This window comes from Sebastes umbrosus, chromosome 6 (genome assembly GCF_015220745.1).
Source record: "Sebastes umbrosus isolate fSebUmb1 chromosome 6, fSebUmb1.pri, whole genome shotgun sequence".
Taxonomy (NCBI): Eukaryota; Metazoa; Chordata; class Actinopteri; order Perciformes; family Sebastidae; genus Sebastes; species Sebastes umbrosus.
In genome coordinates, this window is record NC_051274.1 from 32,899,556 (window position 1) to 32,923,045 (window position 23,490).

General features: G+C 40.5%; 2 protein-coding genes and 1 long non-coding RNA gene across 5 annotated transcripts; 2 read left to right on the forward strand and 1 right to left on the reverse strand.

Moving 5' to 3' along the window:
- Positions 1-487: 487 nt before the first annotated feature.
- alas2 (aminolevulinate, delta-, synthase 2) lies at positions 488-11,411 on the forward strand. The gene is made up of 10 exons (XM_037772993.1): positions 488-613; positions 2,285-2,636; positions 2,718-2,813; positions 2,938-3,160; positions 4,739-4,923; positions 5,037-5,216; positions 7,270-7,434; positions 9,016-9,284; positions 10,298-10,460; positions 10,768-11,411. Exons 2-10 carry the CDS (start codon positions 2,306-2,308, stop codon positions 10,929-10,931), a joined length of 1,776 nt encoding a protein of 591 aa, XP_037628921.1. The 5' UTR covers positions 488-613; positions 2,285-2,305; the 3' UTR covers positions 10,932-11,411.
- LOC119489944 lies at positions 9,291-10,079 on the forward strand. Its single transcript, XR_005207297.1, has 2 exons — positions 9,291-9,602; positions 9,707-10,079. It is a non-coding gene; the product is annotated as an uncharacterized LOC119489944 (long non-coding RNA).
- A 584-nt stretch (positions 11,412-11,995) lies between the features above and the next one.
- Positions 11,996-23,487, reverse strand: ttc34 (tetratricopeptide repeat domain 34). Of its 3 annotated transcripts, none has more exons than XM_037772992.1 (8): positions 23,090-23,483; positions 19,678-21,391; positions 18,076-18,298; positions 15,430-15,622; positions 15,099-15,265; positions 14,386-14,659; positions 13,353-13,567; positions 11,996-12,605 (listed from the first exon to the last, which is right to left on the reverse strand). In XM_037772992.1, the coding sequence occupies exons 2-8, from the start codon at positions 21,360-21,362 to the stop codon at positions 12,057-12,059; spliced, it is 3,306 nt and encodes a 1,101-aa protein (XP_037628920.1). In that variant the 5' UTR covers positions 21,363-21,391; positions 23,090-23,483; the 3' UTR covers positions 11,996-12,056. The 3 variants fall into 3 exon arrangements, 2 of the variants coding, with proteins under 2 accessions (XP_037628920.1, XP_037628919.1); XM_037772991.1 differs by having other exon boundaries at positions 19,678-21,428; XR_005207296.1 differs by having other exon boundaries at positions 12,554-12,605; positions 13,353-13,605; positions 19,678-21,428; positions 23,090-23,487.
- Between the last annotated feature and the right edge of the window lie 3 nt (positions 23,488-23,490).

Consider the following 23,490-nt stretch of genomic DNA (forward strand, 5'->3'; position numbering starts at 1 on the left):
ATAGATAAATAGATAGATAGATAGATAGATAGATAGATAGATAGATAGATAGATAGATCACACAGTCACTTTTACTACCTACATTATCACTAATATTTGTAGAATATTACAATGCTTGTTTACAGTGATGTTAAAGTTATTATTATTATTATTATTATTATTATTATTAGTAGTAGTAGTAGTAGTAATATACATGTATGTTTTTGAGAATTCAGTATCACTGGTTTAACAAGGCCTATGGCCCCTAGCTTCTGTTACATTTGTTGTGTTTATTTATGTCTTTGTTAAGCGTCCTTGGGTTTCATGAAAGGCGCTATATAAATCCAAGCTGTTATTATTATTATTATTAACAACTCATCAGACATCAGAGTGAAATGACCGACATGAAGACATTTTGCGTGAGGAATAAGTTACCCTATCAGCATCTTTGCACCTCCCATACTGGACACACACACACACCCAAACACACACACACACACACACACACACTGGGTGGCCCCCTACACGATGATTGCATAATGCTCTTCAACATCTGACTAATAACTGTTGACACTTTCTGACCTTCTGTCGTCTATCTGCTGTTCTGAAGTTCGTCCTCAGTGCAGGTCAACAGGTGAGATTATTATTATATTATTAACATTATTATCATTATTATAATTATTATTAATAATAATACCCACATTATTATTATTTAGTAATAATAATAATAATGATTATTATTATTATTATTACTTCTGCTACTACTACTAATATTATTATTATTATTATTATTATTAATAACATTCTGATTACTACTAATACTACTACTACTATTGTTATTTCTTATGATTAATACTACTACTACTATTATTGTTATTTCTTATGATTATTACTACTGCTACTATTATTAGCATTACTATCATCATTTTAATTTTCAGTAGTAGTAGTGGTGGTGGTAAACTACTATTACTATCATTATACAGTATTTTGAGAATCAGTGTTATTATCATATATTCTGCCATAAAACAATATTTATTATTAAATACTATGGATTCAGCAATGAATATAGCATATATGTTATGTTAATTTATGTTTTATTGATTCATCCATGTAGCAGAGAACACACTACATGAATGAATAACAATTTATCCCCAAATGACTTTTGCTGAGAGGAAACATGAGATGTGGGTAGTACAGTTAACTAAAGGATATGTGCATGTGATTAATGGTTAAATGTATCCAACAACAACACTAAGATAAAACATCCAACCTACTTGTGGTGTTTAAAGGACACAGACCAACGTAACGATAACATCTCACCACAAGAGAAAGCCACAGATTCCAAGAATTGCCTTTATCTGCTGACCACAGGAGATTGTGAGGGTGAAGTGATGCAGCCGGCCTTTTGTTTGTAAACTAAACTACACGTAGAGGTGCTTGTCAGAAAAATTAAAATCTGGATTTTTTACGCCATCATTTGGTGGTTTATTTGCATCCAACATTCATTTTATCCTCTGAGTTTAATAATCTTTTAACAGCAGAGAAATGATAGTTATTCATCACAATAGATCGATGCGTCCCTGCTGTGTTATATAGAGGATTATTTGATAGGTGATCAGCTGATGACGTCCGTCAGGGCAGCACTTGAGCGCCTGCAGAGTTCAGATAAGCAGCAGTACACCTGCCACGCCCTGGAGGAGGCACCGACGGCTCTCTGGAGCTAAACTCAACCACTACACTCACTTCTGGCCTCTCTGAACACGTTTAACTTTGTAAACTAGGACGGGATTCAAGTTCAGTCATTTTGGTCACTTGACTATATATAAGGGATGAGATTTGAGTTTTGAGCAACTCATTACCACCACTGAGGTGCCCTTGAGCAAGGCCTTTAACGCCATTCGCTCCAGTGGAGCTGCTCAGTGTCCAGCAGATCAGACTGTGGTTGTACTGGGCAGCTTCCAGGTGCGAATGTGTAACTGTGTGAATATGATCAGGGAGTTTTCCTGAAAAAGAGAGCATTGCTCTCAGTAAACCTCCCCCTGAATAAATAAAGGTAAAATAAAAAAAAAAAACATCCCTGTCAATATGAAACACTCAGGGAAAGAACCGTGTTTACGTAGTTTAAAGAGTGAAAGAGACACAGCGAGCGGGTTAGGAGGGGAGGTGGATGGGTCCGATAACACAAGGCTTTCATCCAGGAGGCCAGGTTGGGAGACACTCCAGATACTCAAATGTATGTGAGTTTTTAAACAGCTATAATGGTCCTGGAGGTTTTGTAGAATAAATGTCCTATCTTCTAACTCAGAGTAAGAACAGCTGCAGAACAATGGCTGCCTTCCTTCATCACTGTCCCTTCCTGAAGTCGGCGCCTAAGCCAGCTTTGAGGAGAACTGGAGCCGCCTTGCTGTCTATGGCCCACCAGTGCCCCATCATCGCTCGCCAGATCAGCGTGAGCGGCACGACCTCGCTGGAGTCCCAGCTGAACATCTCACCCACCAAACCACAGAGTCACCGACTCCCCACGGTGGGCCAAAGGAGGCTGTTCGCTCAGACGGCGACTCAGGTGGCCGTGTCTGTGTCGAAGGATTGCCCCTTCGTCAACTCTCAGATCGGGGTGGTCCGAGCCAGCCCTGAAGTACAGGAGGACGTCCAGGAAGGTATAGGAATTAAACTGAAGTGAACATACAAGACAAAATAGTAACGTGTCACACTGACAGAGCTGCACTCCTCTTTCACAGGTTTGATGACCTCTCTGTTGAAGGGTTTAAAGGATTCAATCCTCCCATCATCAGCTCAAACCGACACTGTCACCCACCTCCTCAAAGACAACATGGGTATGTTTTACAGTCAGCAGGAAGCCTGTAATATTACTTATTTAATATGATGCAACATGTTTCCTATATTTGGCTAATTAAATTAGCTGATTTAAAGTCACGACTACCCCTCCTCCCCCTGCAGTCGGCCCCAGCTACGACTATGACCGCTTCTTCATTGAGAAGATCTCTGAGAAAAAGAAGGACCACACATACAGAGTCTTCAAGACGGTGAACAGGAGCGCCGAGGTCTTCCCCTTCGCTGAGGATTACTCCGTCTCCGGGCGGGAGGGTTCCCAGGTGTCCGTCTGGTGCAGCAACGACTATCTGGGAATGAGTCGGCACCCACGGGTCCTCACTGCGATCAGGTAAAAGGAGACGGGGGAAAAAAAGCAAATGTTTGAAAGTAGGAAAAGTAATTTAGGACACCCGATTCGATTGTTATTAGACCACTAAATAGGCGTTATCGGTCGCTATAAGCACCATAGATGTGGGTAATTTGGGGCCTACTACGCCTACTACGTTGTAAACATGAAAGAAAAAACTTAAAAGCATCACGTTCTAACATGTGACCTCCACCCTATATGGAGTTTCTCGCTGTCTATACAGTCGCTAGATGTCGCTGTTGTGTTCTTTTATACCTTCTTTCGGTGATCGACCATGTGAATAGATGATAACACCTACTAGTGGGTGTAGTAGGCCCCTATTGACCCACATCTATGGTGCTTATAGCGACTGATAACGCCTATTTAATGGCCTGATAACATTTTCCTTTCATAGCTGTGTTAATAGTGTCTTCTTCACATAGTGGAGTGGAAGACCTTTTAATGGGTAGGCCTAATAATTCATTTAAAAATTTGAGACTTGATTTTTTTTGCTGTCAGGTCTCAAGTCAACTCAAGGAGGCAAATGTCAAGTTAATCTAGTTTTATGTTTGTCAAGTCCAAGTCCAGTCACAAGCCCTGATGTTCATAACTTATTATAAGTCTGGTTTGATTCTACAAACCTGAAGCTGAATCCAGACATTTGCATGTTCTAACTTCAAAATTAAACTACATTATTTATTATTACACTTGTGTTTAACTATTCAAAATGTGTAACGGTTGATCTCAGGCCATTTGAATTATTTTGTTACAAGGTTTAAATAAATGGAAGATAGTTCATCTAGTAACAGGACAGAGTTTTTAGCACAGCGTCAGCAAATACATGAAATGTAGCCACATACTAATAGCATGAGAACACTTCGAGCACCTTCAAGTGGTTCACCAAAACTATCTTTAAAAAAAACAACATACAAAAACATAATAACATCATATTTACAATATGATCAAAAATACTTATAAAAGAACTTTAGCTTTTGGTCTCCCCACGGCCTTCAGGAGATTTAAATGATGCTACTTCCTGTGCGTCATGTGATTTATAGATGGGGGAATGTGTTAGGGCACTAACAGGACTGAGTGAAAACCTGGGAACAAGACTAAAATGTGTATTTTAAATAACATATTATGAATTTTTTAAATAACAAAATGTATTTGTGTGTCTAAATTGGAAATAGAGTCACACAATAATGCAAAAAAAATAAGATTTAGAGAGTGTTAGAGAGTGGTGACGGGCTAAAATGTTATTTTTTTTAGTGCTCTCTGTAGTTTTTATTAAGGTTTTGCATGATGTATCTTCAAATTGCAGTTAGGACAAAGTGCAGGACACTTTGCTTGATAATATAATGTATTATACAGATACTTTTCATGCATATTTATGGGGACAGAAAAGGCACAGATTCGGCAGAATGGCCCGGTAGATGTACAAGAGGGGTCGATCTATCCTGTCAATATAAAACATGTTGATTTATTTGTTAATTAGTGAGGAGTAGTTTGTAGCACCAGAGACGGGACACCTTTCATGGGATTATGTGAATGTTTTATCACTTTTGTTCTGGGTGATCTCAGGGATGCCGTGGACAGGCATGGTGCCGGAGCAGGTGGGACCAGGAACATCTCAGGAACCAGTAACTTCCATGTGACCCTGGAGAAGGAGCTGGCCCAGTTACACCAGAAAGACGCCGCTCTCGTCTTCTCCTCCTGCTTCGTGGCGAACGACTCCACCCTCTTCACTTTGGCTAAGATGCTGCCGGGTAAAAACTGACCTCTGACCTCACGTCTCATAACACGGTGTAGAAAAGGTTGATTTAGGGGGAAGTCATCTTCTCTGGTTTCACTGGTGTGTTCACTGTGTCGTACATTACAGGGTGCGAGATCTACTCAGATGCGGGGAACCACGCGTCGATGATTATGGGCATCAGGAACAGCAGAGCCAAGCGCTTCATCTTCCGCCACAATGACAGCCGACACCTGGAGGAGCTGCTACAGCGCTCCGACCCCAACACGCCCAAAATAGTGGCGTTCGAGACGGTGCACTCGATGGACGGTTAGTAAATGTTATCTGCAGGGATAGAGGAGATTATTTAGATTTAATTCATTTATTCAATTAACCAGATATGTGGTGGAGGGTAAACTTACCCTTTATATGCAGAAAGAGTTTAGATATAAATCAGTTATATATCAAAAGTCAAGAGATGTAAATCTTCATTTTAGTAATATGATGTGTACAGTAGTTTTAAAGAAAAATATATATATATATACATTTATTTCTTGGAACTGATGTCTTTGTGGTTATGAAAATGTAATAATAGGTTATCTTTTAAAAACAAATATACAATCGGGAACATGAGTCCTAGAAATCTCAATATTTGTTTCTACTAAAGCAAGAAAAACTTGAAACACTGTGTTCCAAGTACCATTAACAAGAAGAACTGCCACTTGAAATTTGCTAATTCTGTGTGTATATTATAAATGAACAGTGGTGCAATGTACATTTACTCAAATACTGTACTTAAGTACAATTTTTAGGTATTTGTACTTTGAGTATTTCCATTTTCTGCTACTGTATTCATCTACTGCACTACATCTCAGAGGTAAACGTTTTAATGTATTATTATAGATTAAACTACCTAGTAGTATATAAAGTCATAAAAATGAGCTCTACCTTTACCAGCTGCAACATTAAAGTGATGAACACATTAATGCATCAATAATTATAATAATATATATTATTCTGCAGAATGAGTACTTTTGGTACTTTAAGTATAAGTTGATGCAAATACTTTTGTACTTTTACTTAAGTAAGAGTTTGAATACAGGACTTTTACTTGTAATGAAGTATTTCTACGCTGTGGTTGAGCTACTTTTATTTAAGTAAATGATCTGTTGGAGAATATTTCTATAATCTACAGTTATTCAGTCTGCATTATGTGTCATTCATCACTGTCTCCCATTGGAGGAAATAGTTTTCCCCTCAGCTCTATTTCTCAGTGTGATACTATTACACCGCTGACAGCTTCATAAAGCACAAACTGAAGTAGACTGAATGGATGACTGTATGGGACCATATATCCAGGAGGATGTTACCGTTTTTCTCATTCACTTTGGCTCAGTTCTTGTATAACAATATATATATTTTTTTCAAAACAATATGTTCAAAACTCAACACAATTAGTTTGTTGTTCACAACAGATATTAATTTCTCTTAAATTAATACGTGTTTTGGCACGTGTGTGCAAAAGAGTCAGTGCAATAACCACTTGCATATGTCTTGCTGATCAAAACTGATGAGTTGATTGAACCAGTGGAGGCTGGTCCATAGAGGCAGAGGAGGTTGATCCTCCTCCATTTTTGAGAGGCAAGAGGGAGATCAAAATATTAAAAAGAGTAATTTGCTGAAAAACAAATTCCATTATTTAATAAATTCGAATTAAAATGCTTCAACAGCGACACCTGCAAGGTAGGCGAGAAAGAGGTGGTTGGGGCAAGGGAGGACGGGTGCTGCTGTCCTCCCTTGAGGTGGGACCTATTTTATCAATTCAATATGACTTTTTTCTTATAATATTACGACTTTTTTTCTCGTAAACTTATGACTTTATTTTCATAATATTACGACTTTTTTTCTCGTAAACTTATGACTTTATTCTCATAATATTCTGCCTTTTTTCTCGTAAACCTATGACTTTATTCTCGAAATCTCAGATTTATTTTTTTTCCTCCTTAATGTGGCCCTTATACTCTGTCGTACCGTCGTACCGTCGTATCATAGACCTACAACAATGATAAATAAAAATGAAAATGTAAACAAAAAACAGTTATTAATTTCCATTTTTAAAAATCCACAAGGAGCCACTGGAGAGGGGCTAAAGAGCCGCAGGTTGCTGACCCCTGCTTTAGAGGATGATAAGACTGTTTAGAAAAATGGGCCAAAAAAACTATGTATGAAAAAACATATGTATGATGTAGGAGAGATTTTAGTGTTTGAAACTGTAAATAAGTCTCCACATATAAGCATATCTACTGTACATAGTGATGACATTTGCAGCATTAATCTCCTGCTGCTTACCTAATTATAACACCTCATTCTCCGGGGCCTTCAGGTGCTATATGTCCTCTGGAGGATCTGTGTGATGTCGCTCATCGTTATGGAGCTCTGACGTTTGTGGATGAAGTTCACGCTGTGGGCCTGTATGGAGCCCACGGAGCTGGAGTGGGAGAGAGGGACAACATCATGCACAAGATTGACATTGTTTCTGGGACCTTAGGTGAGTGTTTATTTCTACACAGTAAGAAAGTTGTTTCATTTATTTTGTTATGATGAAATATAGTAAAAGGGCAAGGCAAAACAGCTTCAAACTGTCTTAGATTAATTGCCTCTTTTGGACAAACTCCCATTTTGCACTAACTGACGTTGTCATATTGCCAACGTGGCAGCAACAAGCCTGATGCCGCTCACGGTGTTGGTTAACTGAGGGCAGCAGAGGAGCGAGCTGTCATCAGAGGAAGAAGAGGTTTTATCAGCTGGGTGCCGGCTCTACTCCCTCTCTGCTCGCACTGATAAAACCAGCATCAGGGAGTGTCGCTTTATGACAACTGCAGGCTTTTAAAGGTAGAAATCCCTGTCATAGCATATTAAGTCTAAACTCATCTTGGATAACAACACTTGATTTTACAAGGCAGGGTTGCAAGTGGCAATAAATAAATAAATAAATAAACCAGCTCAAACTGAAATAACAAATTAGTAGCGGCGTACCATCACACAAAAGTCACGATACGTTATGGTGATGTCATAATTTGACACTGAAACAATAATCAATCATTTATCAAATAATTTAACTCTATAAAAGTTAAGATTTTTTTTAGCTTAGCTAACTATCAAGATAAATTAATGTCAGTCATAAAAAATAAATGGGAAAATTAACTTTCATGCATTATAATTATTTTTCTCCTGTTTTGTTGGTTATTATTTTATCTTATTTTTATTTTATTCTTGCTCTGTAACTATATCAATTCTGAAAATGCAACTTTAAAAAAAGTGTAAAAATTTAGAAGATAGATAAACAAGATAAAGAAGTGAGTTTATTCTCATTATTAACAGAATATGTTGATAGTATATGTCATGCATTATTATTATGGTGGAGAAAGTATCCATTGGATTATTTATTTTAGTAAAAGAAGCAATATCACAATATAAAAATACATAATCACCATCAATTAGCTTTCAAAATTACAGAAGTATCATTAATAAATCTACATATGTATTAAAAGTAGCAGAATGGTCATTTTCCATGTTATTATAAAGGTTATATATTCTATATTTTATTGTTATTTTATTAATCTAGTTTTTACTTGACACTGTTTTACCACTATTACTGTTATTACAACTTTTACTTCTATTTTATTACATTTTTATCATTTTATTGTCTCACATGCTCAAATGATCAAATTGCTGAATTGGTCTTTTTTGTTGTTTTCACGGTCCAAACTGTAATAACCTGTAAGGTGCTATACAAATAAAGTTTTATTAATTGATGATTAATATAACTACTATTATTATTATTATTATTATTATTATTATAACAACTTCATACACTGTTGTGTAGTTTTATCTGTAACAATGCATATTCCAGATGTAAATGTATGTAAGATATCAATCTACAAGGTAAATTTTGCTGTCAAATAAATGCATGAGGTAAAATTTGTCTCCTGTGAAATGTAATAAAGAAAAAGTAAAGTACTATAAAGAGGAAATACTCAAGTTAAGTACCAAAAGTAACAACTCCCATGACTGATTACTTCCTGTCTCCTCAACTCACATAACCTTTTCCGGTCTGTTGCTGTTCCAGGAAAAGCCTTCGGCTGTGTCGGAGGCTACATCGCCAGCAGCGCCGCCCTGGTGGACACGGTGCGCTCCTTCGCAGCCGGCTTCATCTTCACCACCGCCCTGCCTCCGATGGCCCTGGCCGGAGCCCTGGAGTCGGTCCGGGTCCTGAGGAGCCCCGAGGGCCAGGTGCTCCGCAGATCCCACCAGAGGAACGTCAAACACATGAGGCAGCTGCTCATGGACAAGGGCCTTCCTGTGGTCAACTGTCCCAGCCACATCATCCCCATACGGGTACGAAGGTTCAGCTGCTGCCTCCTCTTCCATAGTAGTTAAAGAGTATCTTTCAGGTCAGACAAACATTAGTAATGCACTTTATCTCATAATTATCACAGAGAATTATCTTATTATAGGAACTGGATGACAACATATTTACCTGTTACATCATTACGGAACAACTCTGGCACTTATTACAGCATTTTTCTGTATCTAACATTGTAGGCATTAAAAATACCTCATATTATGATGTATAAGAAAGTAGAGCTGCAACGATTACTCGATTAATCGATTAGTTGTCACGTGTTTACTGCAACCGAAAAGTGACACAGAGGGGTCGTCAAGCATGTGTTTACTGCAACCGAATACTGCAACCGAAAAGTGACACTGAGGGATCGTTAAGCATATGTTTACTGCAACCGAAAAGTGACGCTGAGGAGTTGTTAAGAACGTGTTTACTACAACCGAAAAGTGACACCCAGGGGTCGTTAAGCACGTGTTTACTGCAACCGAATACTACAACCGAAAAGTGACACTGAGGGATCGTTAAGCATATGTTTACTGCAACCGAAAAGTGACGCTGAGGAGTTGTTAAGAACGTGTTTACTACCATCAAAAAGTGACGCCGAGGGGTCGTTAAGCACGTGTTTACTGCAACCAAAAAGTGACGCCGTGGGGTCGTTAAGCACGTGTTTACTGCAACCGAAAAGTGACACCGAGGGGTCGTTAAGAACGTGTTTACTGCAACCCAAAAGTGACGCTGAGGGATGTGACAAAGCGTCAGTATGTAACGAGTTGGGATGAGAACGTGTTGGACTACATCATGTTTTTAATGCATCATTTAAATACTAATTTAATTAATCATTTTGTAATGACTTTTTTTAAATGCATTATAAGATTACAATGAAACAGAAACGTTCTATAATATTTCCAGTGGTGTACTCTTGACTCCGTAGACCAAGATAATCCCAGTAAGTTGATTCCTGAATAAAAACATGGCTCACATCACCTTTCATGATCTGTTTTCTAAGGTGGGCAACGCTGAGCTGAACACCAAGGTGTGCGACACCCTGCTGGAGAGACACAACATCTACGTCCAGGCCATCAACTACCCCACAGTGCCTCGTGGTGAGGAGCTGCTGCGCCTGGCTCCGTCTCCTCATCACAACCCCGCCATGATGGAGTACTTTGTGGGTGAGTGTGGGGATCCTTAGGTCAGAGTCGTTCTAGTAATCAAGTTAAGTGGGGACAATGGCCGGTGCAAGTGATTTATATTTGTCCTTTAGTGAGTCTCTTTGCTTTGAAAACACATATAGGTCTCTTGGCATCCACTTGTCACCGTATACTGCGGTGCAGTAAAAATGACAATAGAGATCTATAAACTGTTGTCCCTTAGTAGCAAAACTAACACCATAACCTTACATTTTAAGGCAGAGAAGTAAAAGAGAAATAAATGTTGGCATTTAATTGTTCATTCTGAGTGTCTGTGTTTGATCGACAGAGAAACTGGTGGAGGTGTGGCAGGAGTCCGGACTCCTGCTCAGCAGCCCGGCCACGGCTTCCTGCACCTTCTGTGACCGCCCGCTGCATTTCGACCTCATGAGCGAGTGGGAGAAATCCTACTTCGGCAACATGGAACCACAATACATCACCGTGATGGCATAATACCAAAGTACGTGTGGCGTCTCAAACACAAGTTGTACTTACAGTATATGTATACATTTGATGCTATATTCAATTAAAGTCCTTCTTCAGGTGCACTGAGAAGATCACTAAAGTACTGATTTTGTACTTAAACATTCTTTAATGTCAGTGGTATAGATTTCTGTTTTCCCGTATTTATGCTTATAAATTATGTTTGCTGTCATGGATATGATGAAAGAAAATTGTGCCTTTTCAAAAGCATAAAACCTGCACATTGGGCACTTTCTTAAATGTCTTATCTAGGTGTGATAGTTTGAATTTAACTATATTTAATTTCGTGATTTCCTTCATACCATATAATAATCATGACAATCATGTTTGTACACAATAATTAAGTTACTGATGTATAAGTCATAAAATGTGTGAGGTGCAAAAGTTAAAATCTGTTAAAAAAATACGTGATAATAAAACATTAAATGAATTTGTGGTGTTGAAAACCTTCACGTACTCCTCTCATATTCAATATACTGATTTGCTGTAATTATAAAGATATTAAAAAGATTAACAAACACCGTTGTTAACGCTACAAACTTAAATTGAAATTGAAAGACATGATATGAACTAAAGCAACGTGTCCTCAAAGAACAATTTCTCATCAGTTAGATCCGTCCACCGCAATACGACATCTTTAAAGGGATAGTTTGGGTGTTTTGAAGTGGGGTTGTATGAGGTACTTATCCATAATCAGTGTGTTACCTACAGTAGACAACGGTCGGTACACCTCTAATGTGGAGAAGTACCAACACAGGAGCAAAGCAATGTTCTGCTGTGGACGGGGACGGCGGAAAAACATATTTTAGCCACCTAAAAGAAATCAATATCAGTTTAAGTGTACGCTATATTTAGAATATTTTCACCGCTTTACCTTGCCATGAGACAGCTATACAGTCTATGTTTACAACGGGTGACTGAAGCCGTTCTCTATGCTCTCGCCAAAGAAACCAGACTCCATTGAAAAATACAGTAATTTACCTCACAGAACAAAGGAGGTGCTGGTCTACCGCTGCATCGTTTGTTTGTTCAAAACACCTGAACTATCCCGTTAAGATACAGGCACTGACATGGCTACATTATGTGAGATCAACACTAGTTGACATTGCAGGGGCTCGCCACTTCTCGTTTGACCCTTGCCCTCAGTCTGCGGAGCTCTGCGTTCTCACTGTCCACAAGGAGGCCACATTCAATCATGGTACAGGCTTTACTGAGCTGCTGCTCCCCGTAGTGCTGCAGCGCCCCCCGCAGGAAGCACTCAGCCAGACGCGGCCTCCCCAGACCAGCCTCCACACACTGGAGGGCCTGGTTCCTGTGGATCTCCAGGGCCCGACTGAAGTCCTCCAGAGCCGCTCCTTCTCTGGAACAGAGCACCAGGCCGCGGCCTCGCCGACACAGGTCCTCCGCCCAGACTCGGGGGTCGTCCGAGCAGCTGGAGTCGGATCCATTGTTGTGTTTCTGGATCACTCTGTCCAGGTCAGCTACGGCCCGCTCGTGTAGGCCCAGCTGAGCGAGGCAGGCCGCCCGCTGGCGAAGATACTGGAGTCTGTGATCGCCGACTGCTTGTACCGCCACAGTCAGGAGGGTGAGGGCCTGATCCCACTGACCGCCTGATGACACACTGCTGGCCTCCTGCGCTGCTGCCTGTCACAATATAGATGCTGAGCAATTAATACACAATTTATAAAGAAATAAATACTCCTAATTTACAATACTTTGGCCAATTTAAGGAAAGATGCTGTTGCCCTGTCTTGTAAGTATTGTATAATTATGTATTGATGTTCTCCATTATCCTTCATTATTCATACTTTTCCATCTTTTCTGACCTTAATGCAGTCTAGTTTTATGAGATATTCATTATGATACGTTCAGAGAGAAACCTCCTAAATTGATGAGGTACCACTCCAGTTTCAGACAATTTTGTTTTTCGATATATTTTAGTCTGCACTGTATTAAATCATAAAACGTGAAATAAATAAGAATGATGAAATGTAAAAACATCAGACAGAAGAAATTAAATCAATAAGCTGTTTGTTCGTGTCCCATTTTCACAACGTCCAGTCACATTTTCACTGTACAAACATAGCCTCTCAGCTAACTTAAAACTAAATTAAATGAAGACCAACCATGTTGTTTATATCCTAAGCCTAACTAGTGTTTTTGTTTAATTCACAACATTAATTATGTGTTTACAGCGACTGAAAAGTGACGGCTAGGGGTCTGACAAAGCATCAGTAAGTGACGAGTTGGGATGAGAACGTGTTGCACATACAAAACTATCTTGAACACAAAACACCTTTATTTATTTTGCAACTCTCTATCTTTAGTCAGCACAAACATCTCTGGCACAACGCCACTCATTCTAATTTGAATTCCCGCACGTAGGCTTACCTGTGCCATGCATTTCCGTTGATTTAATGGGATCAGGGCCAACAATAAAGCCAGACTGGATGAATCTTTCTCAGTCAGTTTGCTGAGCCGGCGAGCTGCGCCGCGGTAGTTCTGCTGCCAGGCCTCCACCACGCCCACCCTGGCCTGGGCCACAGCGTCTCTTGGCTCCTGGCCAAACACCTGGCACAGATGAGCGCCTGCTGCCTTCGCTTCACCTGGAGCAGATGGACCATAACAGCAGGAGTAAGGATTACTGTAAACAAGGAGCACAGTGGTTCAGTGGTTTTCTTTATCAAAGTGGAAACACCACACAGCCTAAACCAGGGGTGTCAAAACATAAGGGCCCGAGGGCCAGAAACAGCTCGCCAATAAAATGAACTGTTATTCCTATTTGTCCACTGGGGGTTGTGCTGTCCTAATAAGAGTAGCAGGCCATATGCTGGATACGCTATTATAGAGCCCACATGCTTACGTACAGGCTACATGACACAACACTGTCAAGTGTAGGCTACTGCAGGAGCCGCCGGTGGAAAATGTCTTTGTCACAAAAAAAGAAAAGTGGACGGGTTTCCAAGAAAAATGGACCAGTTCCTATTTCTTCACAGAGGTAAATGAGAAGCCGGTGTGTTTGGTGTGTTCACAGCACTGTTCAGTGCTCAAGGAATATAATACTAGGTATCACTATCAGACTCATCATGGTGAAAAATACAAGAACTTGCGAGGACAACTGAGAACAAAGAAGATACATGTCTATTTTTAGTCATATCCGAGAGATCAGTGAGACATCTCAGGCTATTCATCATCTGTTTAGTAAATGCATTGTTCATTAATTGTGAATGTTTTCAGATTGTACTTCTTTACACTATAAGAAAGGGAAACATCTGGAGGTGTTGTTTTTTTATAGGTTATTATCCAATGGTTTGACTGGTCCGGCCCACTTGAGATCAAGTTTGACACTCCAACCATTTCCAGTGACATCAAGGATCCCACTAAGAAATTCAGCAGCAAAGTTTTGGCAAAGTTCGCGTCTCACCTTTGGCTAAGAGTGTGTCCACATAGAGGAGATGCCATCTGGGGTCTCTGCAGTCAGTCCTCATCAGAGCTCCAACAATTATAAAAGCCTCTCTGAGCTGCTCTTCGTGGCAGGGGACGGCGTTAGCGAGCAGGATGTCCGACAGGTTGGTCCGACAGAACTGATGCAGCCAATCGCAGACCAGCTTCCGAGCCTTGTCCTTGAGTGACAGGATGTCTTTGGTGACGATGTCGGTGTTTATCTGAAGTGCTGCCAGGATGTCATGAGTGCATTCCTGAGGGTTAAGAGGCAGAAATCTATATTTAAATTGATCATACATGTCGCCTACAGCTGCATTAGATACTTTTAAGAAAAGAAAATTGGTGAATGAGACAAGTTCTCCTAAACCACTCGTACAAGCCACTTAAGAACAAATCTGTTCGTACGAGTGGTTCTTGCATGAGGCCCCTATTGTTAGATGTGTTGACTTCTCTGCCATGACATGAAATTATGCATCTGTTGCCTCTTTTTTCCTGCACACGTTGGTCAACACAAGCAGGACACTGGCAGTTTACAGATGTCCCTATATATTGTCCCTCCTGAAATTCAAGTTTATTACCTGCTAGTTGAAGCTACTTAATGTGTTAAGCTGCCTGGTGTAGCTTTAAGTGTAGAAAAAAGGAATAAACTGTTTAAAGGAGCATGTTTTTGACAGCGTTTCAACTCAAGAATACCTTTTGTTGGTTGAGCGTGAGATAGGTGAAGCCTCTTCCACACAGGGCCTGAACGTGTTTCGGATGCTCCCTCAGAATGGCACTGAAATCAAAGATGGCTGTCTTTCGTTGGCCCAGCAGGGCATAACACCTCGCTCTCTCCAGCAGAGACTCTGCTGCCTCGCCACCTGGAAAAACACAATTTATTTGAAGCCAAACACAGAAACAAAGCCTCTATTTTGTGCCAACCGTTCTCTTTATCCCTTAAATCCTATCTAGATTAAAGTATTACTCACTATTTAATCAGACCAATAACAAATAACAAATATCTCATCAATCAGACTCTAATCACCAGAGGCCATGATGGCAATGGAGAGATACGACACGGCCTCCCTTACGGCGCTCTCCTCTCGCGTGCCCTCCAGGATGCGTTTTGCAGCGAAGTGGCAGTGCGCCTGCAGCAGAGCCCGGTCCTTCTGTTGTGCCACCGCCAACAGGGGGCGCAGGCAGCTGGTATCGCCACACTGAATGAGCTTTTTCAGCAGCTGCAGAGAAAATGGACAGATGTGAAAACTTTATCTCTTTCCCTGCAAGCTGTGAAATTAAGGAATTAATGTATTAGGCTACCTGACCTGACACACCACCACTTCAGAATAATGAACACTACAAAATGTGGTATTCAATTCAGTTCATTTTATTTGAGCAGTTCAGCAACTACATTGCTTTTTATTATGTAGTTATGTGTCGCAACCAGTGCCTGAAATGGACATCGGCACTTTTGATTTTTGTCCACACGAGTACCCTTACTTCTTATTGCGTACTGCCACTGGTGAGTCTAGGTACATACCACTAAACACCTGCGTAACTGCATCTATGTGTAAGCACATAGCTTGTCATAGCTTCTTAATGCTGAGAAAAAAGTGCTGAAAATGCCTTTGGTATTCTTTCTCATTATCCAATTTAATCTGTAGGCCAACTTATTCTAAGTTGATTCTATTGTAGCCTATATACAATATTATATTTGTGCACAATTTGATTTGTATCAATAGCTACATAAAAAGTATTTATTAACCAAATATCCATTTATGTACAAACTGTGGAAATGTATGTCGTATGTCAGCCTAATATGTAATGAAATGCATATGAAAATGCATTTGAAGTGGGATATATTACCGAGATATATGTATAAATATAAATATATCCAAGGCACATGCAATGGTCATGTCATGTAACTGCTGAATTAGGGTAATGGCACGTTTTTTGGTCCAATTCAGACACCGGTCGCAACATTTCTTTGCTGTTCAAAAACTAAAAAATTACCTTTTGACTTAAAGCAAACCAGTCCTATCCGATTTATCTTACACGCCCAAAATAAAATGGCACTTTAATCTTGGTGGAATGTGTTTGATATTTAAGTAAAAGGAAATTCACAGTCACAGCTCTGTCGGCTATAGTTATAGGCTGGAGCTCTGTACGCTATCTGTGACTTAACATAAACGTAGGATAGTAAGTGGACTGCAGTCAGTGTTGAATCATTTTTGCTCTATTTCCAAAAACAATTCAAATTTATTAATTTAATTAATTAATGAAAAAGAGTAAGACTGAACCAACTGATTTGTAGTTGTAATGCTGAACATGCTGGTAATTTTACAGGTGACTAGACTGTGTTAATGTTTCTGTTGTCTGCTGGTTTGTTGCAGCTCTTACTGTATTTGTACTTGTGTCCTGCGGCTGTTGTGGTGAGACAAGTATAGATTTGCTGTGGCACCAGGTTTTTCAAAGGCTACACCGACTCATATATTCAAATTAAGAAACCTAATGAGAGGGTGGTGTAAATGAGTCCTTGTGGTTCCTCATTTCTTGAATGTCGACACTTTGAGGCTGTGTCCAGAGATCAATTTGAGTAAATGAGAATGACACAGCACTTTCAATTTCATGCAGATTTGCCCTGTGTGATAAAGTGGTTCAACAAGCCCACGGTTCAGTTTGTATTAATGTTTTTGGGTCACAGTTTGTTTCGCACACTATAGAGAAGAAATACATAACCATTTCCAATGTTTTTTAACTCCAAAAAATATAAATGTATTGATTGATAGTAATGAATGATATTTCTATATTATATACAATACGATACGATACGATAGAAGACGATACGATACGATAGATGCGATACGATGCGATACGATGCGATATGATGCGATACGATGCGATACGATACGATACGATGCGATGCGATGCGATACGATACGATGCGATACGATGCACTTCATTGTCCCCTTGGGGAAATTTGTCTTGGACTCAGTGTTGCACACTATCAGCTGCCTCCACAGCAGCATCAATAAATAGAAACATTAAAAGCAAACATCAATCTACATGTAAACAGAAAAACACATCACAATGTAGACCACAAACTACATATATTGCACAAGATCTATATAAAACAGTATAAATAAGAGATACAAAATAAGAATAAGAACACCATGATGCTATTGCACAATCCTAAAACTCAAAATTTTGATTTTGAGTTTTTAAAACGGTTCAGTTTGCATTTGGGGACTCTGTATCGTCTGCCAGATGGTTAAAGCTTATACTCAGAGTGGAGGATGTGAGATGGGTCAGACAATACTCTCTCCGCTTGCCTAAGAACAGACTGCTCGTAAGTGCCATATAAAGCCATATGACTGATTTTATACATGAAATAAGTCAGGCTACTTGATGGTTAATTGGTGCCTAAGTTCAGATAGTTGCCTCTTCTATGTCTCTGGCACCTCATCAAATAATTAGCAGGCCTATATTTAATAGAGGTGCAACAGTTCAACAAGCCCACGGTTCGGTTTGTACGTCATACAATACATAAATGACAAATCTTCACATGAAACTGTTAATTGTCACAATAAATAATAAAGAAATTTTAGTTTTCCTAACTAGGCGGGAACACACCCTGGATGTTGGTGCTTCTGCACCTCACTTTGGGACCCACCGCTCCAAACCCACATACCTGATTGGTGTCGTACAGAAATCCTCTGTGCAGCTGCAGCAGGGCGAGGCGAGCCAGGACGGGTGCTCGAGGACCGTTGGGCCCGATGGACAGCAGCAGCCTGTAGGCTTCTTCCACCCGGCCAAGCTGGTACAAGGCGTCTGCTGCCAGGATCTGAGACCCATCAGCACCGGGCTGGAGCTCCATCAGCAGCGCAGCCAGAGACTGGACACCAGCAGGAGTCCTGGCGCACAGAGCAGGAAAAAGAAAATGCATTTAATTTTCATTATAAACTGAAATGTCAACAGGACTAAATACATTTTAAAACGAGTTAACTTCCTATTTTGGATCGGTGACAGACCTTTTTCACAGCAGACATTTTGACTTGTCACAGCAGGAGAAGCACAGCTGTTACTAATAACACTAACGACGGCTCTGTGTCATCACTAACTTCAGTATTTACACCTGTGTTTTTATTACTGTGACAAAAAAGGCCTATTGAGTAGGGATGCACCGATTTATCGTCCGAACATCGGTATCGGACGATTTTTGCCTCGTTGACTGCAATCGGCCGATAAGATAGCAGTATATTTTTTATTTTTGGCATCATTGGGCAAAAATTCCATAATAACCTTTCAGCATATTGTAATTCAAGTGTTTTGAGAGAAAGCTAGACTTCTGCTCCTCCTCATGGCTCTGTTTTCAGGCTTTAAAACATCTGTGATGGGAGACTAATGACCAATTAATTGATCAATCACAGGTCATTTCAGAGAGAGCGTTCCTATTGGCTGTGCTTCAGTCATGTGACCAGAACTTTGCGTTCCTTCACCAGATTTCAACATGGCGGCGGCGTCCCAAACTTTCTCATTTTACAGCTAAACCGTGCACTACAAGATGATTCTGAAAACATTTGAGGAGAGAAATAGGCATTACATTAACAGAATATTAAGTCATATTTGATCAGCGCTGCCTTGTGGTCGGAGTTTGCGAGTGATTGACAGTCGGCTCTCATAGACAGCAGCTGGACAGCAGACCTCAGATCAGCTCTTACTGCTTGTTTTCCTCCGGTCTGTGAAATCTTACAGATGCCGTTAGGAGCACCAGAGGACACAGAGGAACATGATTTTTTTCAGGTTACCTGTTTCATGTACTACTGTCACGATACAGTGACCTTTTTATAAAAATAACTTTTTTTAATCATATTTGCTCCAATCTCGCCTACTTCAGCTTTAATTACATTTAATTTATGTTTCGCAAAATGTTTTTGTTGGGCTAGGTAAAAAATGACTTTCATTGAGTAGGTAGTTGGATGCAGGCTAACGCGCTTTTGAGGCACTTATTTTTCATGTGAGAGAAGCTTATTTTAAAGCTGGTTTCATAAATTTGTACGATATTTGTGCTCATTCAAGATATGAATGAGGGGCTGATTAAGAGTGAAGACAGTTCAGTTATTTTTTTATAATGAAAATGTCTTTGTTTCCCTGGCACCAACGGGGGAATATATAACAAAATAAATAACAAAACATCAGTATCTGTATCGGCTATCGGAAAATTTTAACCCATAATTTTGCAACTGGTGCATCCCTACTATTGAGTAAACTGTATGTGAGACACACGTCGTACTCTGATTTGTGGTTGTCTCTCTTTGATGGGGCCTGCAGGTGATCCCCCTGCTGGGGCTGCTGGGAGTCTTCACCGGAACTGGACTTGGACTTGGACTTGGACTCGTGCTCTCCAGTCCCCTCCAGCATGACTCGTCCCTGCTCCATTAAAACAGTAAACAGCAGCCCCCGGTAGTTCCACGGCACCAAGCAGCGAACGGTCAGCGCCGTCTCCTGAGGGTGCAGCCTGCTGGCCGTCACATAGTCTAGAGCCGTGAGGTAGTTTGAGCCGCCCATCATGCGCAGGAGCCCCCTGCCGCAGAGCGCCCGCACACAGCTGGACGGGTGGGGGGCGTTGTGCTCAATCACAGCCTGGAAGTCTTCTAACGCCCCCTTGTGGTCGTCGGAGAGAAGTCGTGCGTATCCACGAAGAACCTGCACCGTGTTCTGGTAGCTCTGCTGACCTCGGGCAGCAGCCAGCTGGCTGCAGATCGAGAGGGCCTCTTTGTGTTCCCCTCTGAGGAGAAGACAGTCGGCGAGTCGTACCCGCAGCTCTCTGCCTCCACCGCCGGGCTCTAAATGGCACAGAGTCCGCAACTGAGTGATCACGGGGTCCAGAAGCTCAACGCCTTCGGTGGACCGCAGGTCTGGACGGATGAGGACCCTTTCCCTGTAGCCAGACAGGCCTCTCTCCGCCTGCTGACGGAGATGGGTGCGAGCAGCCATCCCTGTACCCTGATCTGTGAATAGCTTTTGAAAATAAACTCGGGCAGTGGCAGGGTGCATCTCAAATGCATCGCCCAGATCCCCGCAGGCCTCAGCAGTCCGTCCACCTGCTGACAAGCAGGCAGCTGCTCGACTGGTTAAGAGTCTCGCTCTCCTCTCTCGGGATGACTTGTCTGTACTACTCTCTGATGTTTCCTGACTATGATGCAGGAGAGCAGCGTACACCTCTGCACTGTCCCCAAACCTGCCCATCAAAGACAAATACGCTGCTTGAAGTTCCTGCACTTCTCTATTATCAGGCGAGACAGCCAATAAAAACTCAATAACTGTCTCTACATCTAGTTTATCATTCTCCTTTGTTGTCTCTGCACCCTCGCTATCAGATATTAAAGAGGGATGTAGGTGCAGTACTTGGTCTGTAAAGGCTTTCACTATTTTGTGTAGGTGCTGAGCTTGTCTGCTTTTCACCAGCGTGACGGTTTCAGATTTGTTAGTCTGGTAAGCGTTGAGGTAAATCTTCAGCCCTTTGATACCGTGAGGCTCTGAGAACAAGCAGGCCAGGGCGCGGGTGATCTCTAACACCACGCGATCGTGTGGATGAGGGTTTCGCATCCCCTCAAGCAGAGCAGTGCAGCGAGCGAAAATCTCCTCACAGCCGTGCCCGCCACTCTGGAGGAGAGACTCCATTTTGAAAACGGTGGCGGACAGATTGTTGGGGCAGAGTGTGGACAGAAAGACCGCGGCGAGACCTTTATTGAGACCTTCGGCGGGTTGACCGTCAAGCCAACCTTCCAGAGTAGAGACCACCCCGCCCAGGCCGGACTTCAGTTTCCGCATGTGGGACACGGTGGAGGCGGCGTGAGTCCTGAAGGCGGACATGTAGAGAGAGGTCGCCCTCCTCAGATCTCCAGCCTCCAGGTGCTCGTCTCCGTCCGCACACAGCGCTGAAACGTTGACTCCAGGTCGAACAAGAGCAGTCATGATCAGGCATCTGTTTTTTCTCTCTTCACCTGTTCACGGTGATGACAACATTGATAGTGATGTCACCTGATGGTTAAAAAACAGGAAATGAGGATAAAAGTTCAAAGTATTATGTCAAATAGCAGAAGTCCTTCAGTAAGTGTAAAAGTATGAACAATACCAGGTCTCTGAAACCTAAGCAGCTAACTGGAATTCAGCCATCATTTATTTTATTTTATTATCTGGTTCAATATTATTTTTACTGCTGATATTTGTTCCATTGTGTAACTGGCGTTTTGTGACTTTTTTTCACAGTAAGTAAGCCCTATGATAATGATGCAACTCTCTATTTAGCAACAGTATTATGGTCTTTTATTAACAAGAAAAACTGGGAAATGGGGAGGGTGGTTTTATATTTTTTGTATAGCCTATTATATGGAGATTTTGTATTATGTATACCCAGGGAAGGCATAGGCCACATAGATGGTCGCCTAGGGCGCCACTTACTGGAAGGTACTGGCTGCCCTCTTAAAAAATAAAATAATAATAATAATAATAATAATTAAAAATGCCGTTGGGCGCCCTTCCTCATTTTCTGCATTGAGGTAACAAATGAACAAATAAATAAATACACTTTCACCCTTGTAACTCTCGTTGTAGTGAAACTGAATAAACACTAAGCCAACAATATCACAATACCAATTGTTTATTTATATTACAATAAATACAGTTATTTTTTAAATATAAATCTTAATTTTTGAGAGAGTTGCAGCAGGTTCAAACCCTGCTTAAGGTCCTTCTGTGTGGAGTTTGGGGTTACAAATCTGAATTTCACCTAGGGCACCATGAAAGAGCTAGAGCCGGCCCTGTGTATACCAGAATATTTTCAAAATTCAATAAAGACATGTTTAATATATATATATATATATACATATATATATGTATATATATATATATGTATATGTGTATATATATACTGTGTGTATATATATATATATATGTATGTATGTATGCATGTATGTATATATATATAATAATATTATATACAGTATATAGAGAGATATATTATATAAATATATATAATATATATAGATATATATAATAAACAATAATATTATATATATATTATATAATACATATATTTATAATAATATTATATATACACATGTATTATATAATATATATAGATAATGTATATATAATATCTATATATATTATAATATATATACATATATATACATATACGTATATACATATATATATACATATACATATATATATATATCAAGAAACACTTAATTATTTCCAGTTGAGCATGTTTGAAAGTCTTTATCTGCTTTGCACCAGCATTGCAAAATAAGAAATTAATCTTTATACAAAGTGGAATTGTGTTAAACTAATACAAATTGACATACCGTGTATTTTAAGCAATTTACACTAGCAAAATTGTGAATATTGTGTCAAATTGAAGAACATTATCCTAAAGCAAAAAATTTGAATGCACTACTAGGACACTGACAGATCATATAAGTGAAAAAAACTGTGGTCAAAATGAATATAAATAAATAATAAAATGCCTAATTTAACTTAATAACAGCCCTCCTGTGTGGAGGATGTCCTGCTTCAGCTGTTGTAGTCTACCTGCTACCTGCTGCTTTAGCTGCTGTTACCAACAGTAGAGACACAACAAACCTGAACACAACACAACTACAACCGTGACTTATGTTAAATAAAGGAGAACAACTCACCGGTGGTCGGTGGTCGGTGGTCGGTGTCTCTATCAGCCGGTCAGACCAGAGGAGCTGCTGGGCTCCATGTTAGTAACTCTAGATCTGTCTGTTCAGCGTTACCATGGCAACACGGTGAGTCCAACACTAACTACGACACAAAAACTACAGAGAAGTTAGTTTAAAAGTGTGAAACAGACACACAGAGAGATAAAAACGAGTTAAAACAACCGAAACCAGCTCCACTTCCCGGTAAACTCCCGGTAAACTCCCGGTTAACCGTTTCTCTCCTGTTGTCCGCGGGACGGTCCTGATGCGCGAGCTGTTGTTCCTCTGATAGCGATGTGTTGGTTGCGAACAAACCGGCTAAAAGAGCCGGCTCTTATGGTTCACTTAAAAGAGTCGGCTCTTTTAGCCGGCTC